Source organism: Phyllostomus hastatus, unplaced genomic scaffold (assembly GCF_019186645.2).
Source record: "Phyllostomus hastatus isolate PE091 unplaced genomic scaffold, TTU_PhHast_1.1 phas_scaffold_12, whole genome shotgun sequence".
Classification (NCBI taxonomy): domain Eukaryota; kingdom Metazoa; phylum Chordata; class Mammalia; order Chiroptera; family Phyllostomidae; genus Phyllostomus; species Phyllostomus hastatus.
In genome coordinates, this window is record NW_025334007.1 from 6,890,352 (window position 1) to 6,901,133 (window position 10,782).

At 48.5% G+C, this 10,782-nt stretch overlaps 1 protein-coding gene and 1 pseudogene across 1 annotated transcript; both read right to left on the reverse strand.

Annotated features, from left to right (window-relative positions):
- Positions 1 to 1,677: 1,677 nt before the first annotated feature.
- On the reverse strand, positions 1,678 to 2,727 carry LOC123829936 (melanoma-associated antigen B5-like). Its single transcript, XM_045855853.1, has one exon. The coding sequence runs from the start codon at positions 2,725 to 2,727 to the stop codon at positions 1,678 to 1,680; it is 1,050 nt and encodes a 349-aa protein (XP_045711809.1).
- Positions 2,728 to 7,548: 4,821 nt separating this feature from the next.
- Positions 7,549 to 8,478, reverse strand: LOC123829937 (annotated as a pseudogene).
- Positions 8,479 to 10,782: the final 2,304 nt, after the last annotated feature.

The following is a 10,782-nucleotide window of genomic DNA, read 5'->3' on the forward strand; positions in this document are numbered from 1 at the left end:
CAAAATATAACCAAAGACATTGAAATAGAGGTCAGGCTGACAGTGCCCAGAGAAGAGAGTAGAGGGAATTTCAGGGGACAGTGGGAAGGGTTCACGGGAACAAACTTAAAGGACACATGGTCATAAACTAAGGGGAGGGTGGTAATGGGAGGGAAGTGGGGAGGGGTGGGAGGGGGGCTGGATTGGGAGTAAAAAGGAGAAAACTGTAATTGAACAATGATTAAAGTAAAAAAAAAAAAAGAGTTGCCTTCCCAAGGTGGATGCACCACATACTTCCAGAATTGATGTCAACATACAAGTCCTTCCATCCCTTCTGGTTGGCCTTCCATTTCAAACGCCTCTGTTTACATTCATTGCACCCTCAACAAAAGCAAACCCTCATTTCGTTTTTGCCAAATTCACTCAAGATAACCTGATTCAAATGCTCTTTTAAGAGAGCAGGCACTAGCTTTTTCAACTCAGGGTAAAGAGGATCAGAACAGAAACTTATTGTCATGTCACCTCTAGGCAGTATCACCCTTGTTTCTTACAAACTCCCTGGAAATGATGCACATAGAACACCTAGTTTGCACATTGTGTTCATCCGCACTGGGACAACACCAAAGGGTACCTTCCTTTCCTGACTCAGGAGGATGTTTCTCTCCAGTTTACCCACAGGCGCCAAGTAGTAACAGTGGTTTCCCATTATATGTTAAATGTTGGTGTCCCTTCCACCCTCAATTCATATGTTGAAGCTCTAATCCCCGGTGTGATGATACTTGGAGTCAGGGTGTTGGGAGATGCTGAGGTTTAGTTGATGCCATGACGATAAGGTGGCCATCATGCGATTAGTGTTCTGGAAGCACAAGAGATGAGAACTCTCTCACTACCCTGTCAGGGCACAGGGAAAAGGAGGCCATCTGTAAGCAAGAAAAGGCCTCTCACCAGGGGAATTCACTGGGGCTGTTGATTTGCAATTCCCAGGCTTCGTAACTATGGAAAATGTAGTTTAAACTACCCAGTCTATGGTATTTGGTTAGAGCAGCCACAGCAAACTAACACACACTTTGTCTCCCAACTCTGAAGCATACATTGGAGGGGCTGGCCTCTACTTACCACTGCCATAACCACCACTGGCCCATCACATAGTGTCAATGAAAATCGCATCTGACTAAGGACTTGCAGTTTCCTAAAGTCTGAAACCACCTTGCTCCAGAAATTTCTACTTAACTGCTCTCATAAGGAACACCCTCTTCTTCACCCATTCTTTTGAGGTCACCTCTAGGTCCGAACAGGTTCTTCAACGTCTCACACATATATGAGTACAACTTGCAGGTGATCAAGTTACATGAAAGAGGTAAGACTTCCATTAGCATCCCCAGAACTAACACTGAGACTTCCCAAGAGCAGATACTCGGTGTGTGGTGGATAAAAGAGCCAGAAAACACAAGACTTAATTTCTTAAGATTTAATTCTCTTAAGTCTTGAACAAATTAACAACATCAAATATAACATATTTAAGTTTACAAAACTGGAAACTGACAGGAACAATGAAAACTAAAACTGATCATGCCTTTTTTTTTTCCTGTTCTATTACCCTGAAAATTTCACTTTGGGACCCTTTTACAATTCCAATAATACTATCCCTTTTGTGATATTATATATTCTAGTCTGAAAGACAAAAGGCCTCAGACTTCTCTAGGGGTGGCCCTGGAAGGTGCGCCGACTTTGGCAATAGCGGCAGCCCCGGCTGCTACATCTCTGGCTCAGCCCCTGGGCTCTGTCTGCCTCATCTCGCAAAGCTTCTTCATAACTGTGTGGATAGGCACTGGGAAGGGTACCATTGGCCTTTGCCCAAAACTCCAGCACTTTCATCTTGCTGGTTTCAAGATGTGCTTGTGGGCCCCACAGGAACTCATAGCGTGGAGGATCACTGTCATGCACCTGGCGGTACTCCAGGTACTTGAGCCTCACAAAATCTTTGGTGATGAGCTTCCTGGGCTCCCCAAAGACAGAGTGCCTCCTCCCAGCATACACTTGCATCACATTCAGTTGTCTCCAGATCTCTTCCTCAGAGATACAGTTGCCATGTATGAAGATCATGGCCAGGATATTCATCAGGAGACCGGTCTTGGGTAGCCCCTTGCCAGGACGCACCCTCCCGTTATTAGGGAGTTTTAGCCTGCTGACAAGGGCATATGAGTCACTTGGAGAGTCGGCTTCACGCAACTCTAATGCGAAGATAGCTTCAAAGTGTTCAGAGGCACTCTTGAGCATCTCAGCAAATTGGGTGAGGTAATCGTCCCCAACAATATGCAGCATGTCTCCCTTCAAAATTGGCGCTTTCATTTTATACCTGTACAGAATATACAGCTCCAAATTCAAAATCTTGTTGTTAAAAATATCCACCTCTGAGGACTCAGTGCAGAGTGAGGCCTCAGAGAAGTCTTCCACATCCTCCTCATGGCTGTTGGAAGCTTTGTCACATCCAGGGCAAGGAGCACCTGCAGAAGGACTGATGGGACTTGGTGCTCTTTGAGGCCCCTGGGAAGTGCTACATGACCCAGCAACAGGCAGACTCTGGGCACCACATTCACTCTGAGGAGCAGAGGAGGGAGCGGACTCTTCTGCTACTGCTGCTGCTGCTGCTGCTGCAGAACTCTCAGCATTGCCACAACTCTGAGGCTCACCTCGGGCCTGTTGGCGTTTCTTTCTGGCCCGGAGCTTACTTTTCTGACCCCGAGGCATGAGGACACTAGTCAGGGACAGCAGGCAGGAGTATGGCCAGGAAGTCAGGAGATGTGGTCACCTGGAGGACAAAGAATGAGATGGTGTGAGTGCCATCAGTGGGGAGAAGGACGCTACCTTGGTTTTCACCAAGGCCGCCTCTCCAGGTTTCCTTGAGGGCAGTGTTCTAGGAATGCACAGAGCACCTGCTGTGGTCCCACGGTCCCCTGAGAACTCTGTGCAGGCAGTCAGAGAGAACCTCAGACTATACCTACCAGACCTGCCTGCCTAGGGAGTACTGGGGTGACAGTGGAGGGGACTGCCAGTGGGACTGGGTGGGTGTTCCAGGATGTGAGGGTCTTCCCAGTTCACCATTAGAATCATCCTGTCAACTATTGGCAAGTCCTGGGCCCGCTCTATTCTGTCGCAATGAAGTGGACCCTTCACACTGAAGCTACCACGGTCCTGAGACCCCAGGGGAGGCAGTGAAAAGGTTCCTTAGCACCTATGCCCGTCAGGGGGCACCCAACTGAGACATATGTGGAGGCCTCTGCTTCATGGGCCACTTGGTCCTCAGTTTTCATGCAGGGTACTCACATGATCTCCAAGCACTACCTGGTTATACCTCCCTTCTGCAGATGGTGGCTACACCCTCACACTAAAGGTCTCTTCTCTTTAGATTAGATGTCAATCAGTGAGGGCGAGCCTCAGCCTGGCAGGCCTGTCCTGAGCCTTCAGGTTCTGAATGCAAAGGTGAGGCTCAGAATTTCGTCATCTCATTCAATGGCACGTAGTCCCTTCAATCTTTCTTTTCACATTGGCCATAGCCTGGCCGCCTCTTTCCTGCCTGGATTTTTCTGAGACCGCCCCCTCCACCAGGAGGGTGAGGAGGACCTCAACTGCCCATGCTCTCCAAGGCTGTGAATAGGGGCTCCCTTGATCCCTCGCTGTGGGTGTTCCGGCAGATATCATGGGCCAGGGGACCCCTCGACTCCAGGAAAGACTTGCAAACCCCTCTACTGCGGAGGGTAAACTGTCCTTTCTGAAGGAAACATCTCACTCCCTCCGCCCGGCAGCCCCCATCCCCCACCCTCCCTCCGAGGACACCAAAGACCACGAGGAGTGTCCGTCATCATGTCCCAGGAAAAAAAAAAAGGTATCCCCGTCTGCCTGGTGGGTGGGTTTCCCTAGGTCCTCTGACTCCTGCTGCAGTTGGGATGCTTTCCTAACTAGAGTCCCAACCTCCACAGCCGCCGCGGGAGACACAAGCGGGTCCTTCCCAGGAATTTCTGCCAAGTTTCCTAGTCTTGACCCTTGTTAGAGTCTTCTTTGCCTGTCCCTTTTGAAATGAGCCCCCACGCACAGCAAGGTCCACCCCTTCCTGACACTCGGGCTGGAATTCTTAAGCCCTGGAATGCTTGGCCCAGGGTCTCCTAGGCCTGAAGCCCGGGGCATGGCCACAGCAGAGAGCCGGCTCCGCTCTGGGGGCCCCTGTTCCCTCATTCTTCATTCAGCCTCCTCACCTTGACTGCAGACAGAGGCTGGGCCTCCTCTCTCACCTGCCGTGGGCCGCCGCCCCGGGAAAATCTTCCACCTCCTAAGATGTCGTAAGAGGAAGCGTGCGCAGCTTTCCAGGGCACCAACGACATGGCCTCTCAAGGCTCACTGATGTGCGGAATCTCTTGCGCCCCCCTCTGTTCTGGGGGTGGAGGGACCCTCAGTCTCAGCCAGGGTTCTCAGTGACACCCCGCCCAGGGCCTTGCGGGCTTCCCTGGGCCACAGCCCTGACCACAGGGTACTCACTTCCCAGAGGAGTTCTGAGCCAAAGTCACCCCACAGCCTAGATCTCAGAGCAGATGAGGGCAAGTGTTCGCGCGACCCTCTGTAAGGTCGCGTCATTCATCTTGGTCCACCGCTGGGCTCACGTTTCTTTAATGAAAGACTTCCTGGGAAATGCCACACGCCTGCAAACCCTTCAGTGATCTCCCCACTGCAAGTCTTGCAGAGAATAGCTCTGTGTCCCAGCAGTGACGTGAGATGGGGAAGCGAAACGACCACGCAGAAAGAGGAATCTGGATAGATGATGGGCTCTCAGAGAAAAACAAAAGCAAAGAAACAAACCAAGCAAAGAACCCATGCACATGTACCCCTTCTTTTTACGACCCAGACTTGGCCGTTTAGGTAACTTTTGTGGGCTAAAAGACTTACTGACAGTAGGGAACAAGCTGAGCCAGATAATTTTGGAAGGTTCCATCTTACATGACCACATATTTACCAGACATTTTACCTTTTTCCATTATTCACATTTCTTATTATTTTGCTATTCACATGGCTCTAGGTATGCATTCCAATCTGTAGGCTGGCCACACTTTTCAAAAAGAATTGCCTGAGGTGTACTTTGGGTTAGTGAGAAGAAAAGTGAAAAACGGTACACCAGGTCTGCTTCAGGGTGTTAGTGTTGGGACAGTGTATGCCCTAGATCAGTTCAGACCTGGAGTCTGGTCTAGTTCTGTCACACTAACCGCCTGATGACTATCAGAGTAAGGCAGGATCTTCAATGGCCAGCGGAGTTTGATAAACCCTGTATTCAAAGACTTTGGGAATGTGGGCCTTGTATGTGAAGTATCCGTTAAGATGACTGTCAAATAATCGGCTATGTGGTGAATGGCAGTTATCATTTTTGCCTAGACAGTATCATCCTAGGTAGGAGTGTCGTTTTTCCTAAATCCAGGATATCAAAAAAATGCGATGCTGCCAGGCAAGAAAACACTGAATCAGCCAGAAACTTGCTAGATAATATAAAATAAAACAGCTATTCTTCATTACAGAATAAATTCTTTAATGTGGGCTTGCTGGTTCTTTTTTCTTCCCAAAGGGATGTACCTCAGAGTTCCTTGAAATTTGTCCAGCACCAACTCGTTCAGGCCTCCCTAGAGGTCCTTCCATGCAAACCTTCTCATTTTCTTTTTTGTTTTTTCTCTCCCACAAAAATGGAACCGCCTTTTAGAATTCAGCAAATTACACTTGGAATGCCCTAATAAAAACTCTCTTTTAATGCAGGTGTATTTGACTCTACCAGTTCAAACCAGAAGGTGTCAGTTGGCACAGAGGCTCCTGTGCACCTCACCTCAAGGGAATTCACCACGCTGAGAAGCTCCCTTCAGACAGTCTGCTAGACACCTATTTATGTACCGTGTTTCCCTGCATGGAGATAAGAGCAGAGACACCTTCGATTCCTGCTTTGGGAGGCTGATCTGTATCCTTCAAAAGTTCATGCTGATGTCATAAGATCCGGTACCTCTGAATGTGCCTGTTCTTGGAGATAAGGTCTTTCAAAAGATGGTAAAGTTAAAATACAACCATCAGGGTGGGCCACCATTCCATCTGAGTGGGTGCCTAATAGGAAGAGTTTAGGGCACACAAGAAGACACCAGGCATATGCTCACAGAAAGGGACAGCCATGTGAAGAGGGTAGCCATCTACCAGCCCAGGAGAGAGGCCTCTGAGTGAACCAATCCAGCCGGATCCTTGACTGTGGGCTTCCAGCCTGCAGAACTGTGAGACAATAAATCGTTTCAGCCCCCCAGGGTGCGGTATTATATTAGGGCAGACTGAGGTAATGAATACCCTGCCCCAGGTAGGGATATACTTCTGGATTATCTGCCACCCTAAGTAAATTTATACCAGCATGTTCAATGGCCTCCAATTTACCCCATGAGGTGACGAAGGATTTTCCACAGTGTGGTTATGTGTTGTCCAAACACAGAACACTGGACCCTGCACCAGTGAGCTACACAGCCACTTATCCATCACCTATACTCGCAGGATGGGGGAGGAGGACACCACATGCCCCAAAGTGGCACCGAGGGGTGCACTCAGGAACAGTGAATGAACAGGGCCTGTGGGAGGCAGCATTTGTAGTGTCAAGAGGATGAGGTGACCCTTAGTTGCCATGGCAGTATGGAATCAGATCTTTTGCAAAGCTCGGAGGCTGGGAAGGATCACACCTTTGCCACTGAGGCATAAGCAAGATATGGGCCTTGCCCCTTCCTACAGATAGTTGTTTGGTAGGGGTCTTCATCTGCAAGTGACGAGTATGGAGGAGAACTTGCAATTATGTGAGATGAGGCCCTGCTGGTTTCACCACCTGTCCAGGCACCACGTAATATTGGGTTTTAGTGTTAGACCTTTCCACCACCGTGCAGTTTTCCATTCAAGTATTTTCTTTCTCAACTGAGACATGTCATCAGAGGGTCTGGCCTCTGCTCCCCAGCCACACAGCCTCCTCTACTCCACCACGTATCTTCATTCCAAATGACATCTCAAGGACCGACTTGCCACATCCCCAAACTTAAACTTCTCCGACTCAGAGAGTTTGCACTCCAGTGCTTCCAATGAGAACTCCTCCCGAATCACCCACTGTTTTTTCCCCCCGTAAGTATAGAAGATGTCTCACAATCCTCCTTACATGATTGTAGCTCCTGCCTAGCAAAGCATAGATGAGCAGACACTGGGTCTTTATCTTAGCCTTCCCAGTGCTAGCCCAGAGCCTCTCAAACACCAGGTGCTCAATTACAAATGGGAAATTGAAGAGAAAGGGTGCAAGATCTTGATCTTGTGAGGATTTACTATCTCCTACATTCTTTAATGAGCTAAGCATGTCCAGGTGGTAAACAAATTACACAAAACAAAAGACTGTAAGGAGAAACAATAATCAGGTTGATGATGTTATATATTTTTTCTATTCCATTATCCTGAAAATTTTACTATGGGGTTCTTTCACATTTCCACAAAATTCCCTTTTATGATGTCACAGGTATTTTTTATGACTATTAACTGCCATCAGATTTTTCTAGGAGTGTAGATGATGATGGTTGTGGTCAGGGGATAATTCCTGCCTAGGGTACTACTGCCAGCCCTGGCTGCACCTCTGGCTTGTGCTCTTTCTCCCTCCTCTCTCAAAGCTTGTTCCTAGTGTGATGAGAAGGCACATGGAACTGTACTGCTGAGCTTAGCCAAAATTTCCAGGATTTTCATCTTGGTCGTTTCGGCATAAGCTCCAGGGCCGCACAGGAACTCCTAGCATAGTGGATCACTCTCAGGCACCTGGTGGTACTCCAGGTACTTGAGCCTCACTAAATCGTTGGTGATGAGCTTTCTAGGTTCCCCATAAATGAAGTGCTTCTTCCCACCATATACCGCATGGTGTTCAGGAATTCCCAGATCTCCTCCTCTGCCATGTGGTTCCCGTTCGGGAAAGTTAGGCCCAAGAAACTCATTAGGAGACCGGCCTGGGGTAACCCCCCTCCATGATGCACTCCCCCATTATTGAAGAGTTTCACTTTGCTGACAAGGGCATAGGAGGGTTGGGTTGAGTCCATTCCCATCAATTCCACTGCAAAAAGAGCCTTCGTAATGTCAGAGCCTCAATGATGTCACAGCAAATTGGCTGTGGTGCTTTTCATTGACCATCTTTAGCATGTCTCCTTTCAGAATGGGTCGTTTGATTTCGTACGTCTATAGAAGAAGACGCTGTAACACTCTCACACTCACATTCAAGGAATCTCTGCATGAGCACTTACAAAGTGAATCCTCAGAGGAACATGAGAGTTCCTCATCGGGGCTGTTCACAGACCCCGTGTAAACAGCACCCGAAAAGGTGCTGGTGGTATTTAGAGATCTCCAAGATGCCCGGGAAGTGCTAGTTGCCTCAGTAGCCGATGAGCTCAGAGACCGGCAGTCTCTGAGTATGAGGAGTCTTTCATTGCACATTCAGGGGCATCATCATTCAACTGTTGGCATGTCATGGCACTCACAAGAAACAGGGGAACAGGTCCTCAGCCTATCTTCCCTGTCCAGGTACCCCGAGTGCAGACTGCTCAGTGGGAGTTATCTGTACTAGTCTCTGTGGGATACTCAGTCCTCATTAAGGGTCCTTATTTGCCTTCACACTAGGTCTTGTGTTCCCATCTCTTCAGCTGAGTAGTGGCCGCAGTTTCAAAGGATGTATGTGAATTACCATAGACAAAATAAAACTAAGTGTCGGGGGAGCATCAGTTTGGTAGCCATGTGGTAAGTCATCAATGGCTGAAACCAGGGCTAAGGTTCAATTTTTGTTTCGGGGTGGATGGACTCTCAGTCCTTGATTTGTCCCTTGATTTGCCATGTTCAATAATTCCTCTGTGGCCCATAGGCCGGCCCCTCCTACTAAGGCCACCCCACCCTGACACCCCTAGAAAGAAGTGAGGATCCCCTCCTATGACCATACGTCTCCTTGGGTTCCTCAGGCCAAGTAAAATGACTTCGATGGTGTATTCATTGTGGTGGGTGTGTGGTTCCCTCAGTCCTCCTCGTACTCACCTTGGCCTCTGGGAAGCCTAGAAACCTCCCACTCCTAGCCTCAGGCAATAGCCCTTACCCTATGACCCTCACCCCCTGGTGACCTCAAAGGAGGCAGTATGTCTCATCATGTCAACAATGCCCAGGTATCCCAGGGCAGCCAGGGAGGGTGGATTACTGTGTGGCCCTCTCAGTTCTGGGATTGGAGGTTCCCTAAGTCCACACTCAGGGTCTTCACCCTGAGTCCTGGAAGAGCCTGGGACTCTTTTCTTCACTTACTTGAAGTCCCCAAATTCAGACCAAGGCCCTCATATCTCTGTCACACTTTTTACACAGCCAGTCTGACTGTCCTGCCCAGGGAATCCCAGTGGTGATGGCTTAGGCAGTCTCCATGTCACTGCATGGTTCTAGGATCTGCATTCCCCCAGCTGTCATTCAGGGCTCCACCTTTCTTCCTGGAAGGACCTGGGATGCCTCCTTTTGCTGTCCTAGTTCTCTCAGCACTTGAACACAGTCTCTCCCACTCTTTATTTGGCCCTCCCATGTATTTTGTCACGTTATTGCTTATTCTCTGGCCTATCATTCCATATCAATATTGTGAATATAAAGTCTAGGTCTTTAAAACCTGAAATACATTTTGGAGCATTACTACAAAAACGAATTAAGTGACATGAGCTGTGATCAGACTCGGTGGAGTGGTTCAGCAGGGACTCTAGAGGAATTCAGAGCCAGGATCGAGTCCAGCTCTGTCACTGTTCAGGATAGAATGTCAGACTCTTCCGAGCATTTTTTTCCACAAAGTGAGTGAGTCTGATAGTCTGCTGTGAAGGACTATGGGCATTCATTTGTGTTCAAGTTAAACCACCTGGCACAGTGTTAGGCTATGTTTGGTCCTTTTAAATGCATGGCCATTATTACTAAGATGATTTTTGACTCTGGATAATAAAAGCCTTCCCTCACAGAATATTATTTCTGTCCTCTATGGGAGAATATGCAACTGTATACAATAAGGACATCGCATTAGCCTAAGTGTTGCTAAGCAAGTAGAATGAAGTGGGGGTTTCCCCATCAGAGCAACAGTTATTAACATGTGTGGGATGGTCTTCTCTAGAGGGGTGCAACTCAGCGTTCTTATGTCTCAGGACTACAAACTTCTCTCCAAGGTGCCTTCTCACACCAACCACCCCTCATTTTATTAATTTCATCCTCCCTGGAAATAGAGCCAGCCTTAGAATTTGGCTAATTACATGCAAAGACCTTAAGCAAAATGCCGTTTTCATGAAGTGAGCTCTGCCTCTCTCCACCCGTAAGAAGAGACACTTCTCCGGTGGCTTCTTGGCATCTCACTTCAAGGGACTATCACCCTTATAACTCAGAAACACTCTGGACACATTCAGCCAAAACTGCCTAGTTCATGCACTGTATTCACCTGCTCTGGGGCAAGTACAAAGGACCCCTTTCGGTGTGGCCCCAGCTGGAGATCCTTCTGTCCTTCTGTGGTTTTCCCTCACCCCAAACCAATGTTTAGGATCTGTTTCCCATCCCAGGCTTAATCTCTCAACCTGAGACCCATCATGTGGGGGATTGGCCCATACTGTGCACTCAACAGCATCGTGAAGCCATTCATGCAGCCCAAGTGAACATTACCCGTCTCCCCCAACCCCAGGGACTGGCAGTTTCCCAAGGCCCAACACTGCCTTGATCACGTGATGGGCAATGATGTGCTGTCTTCAGCAA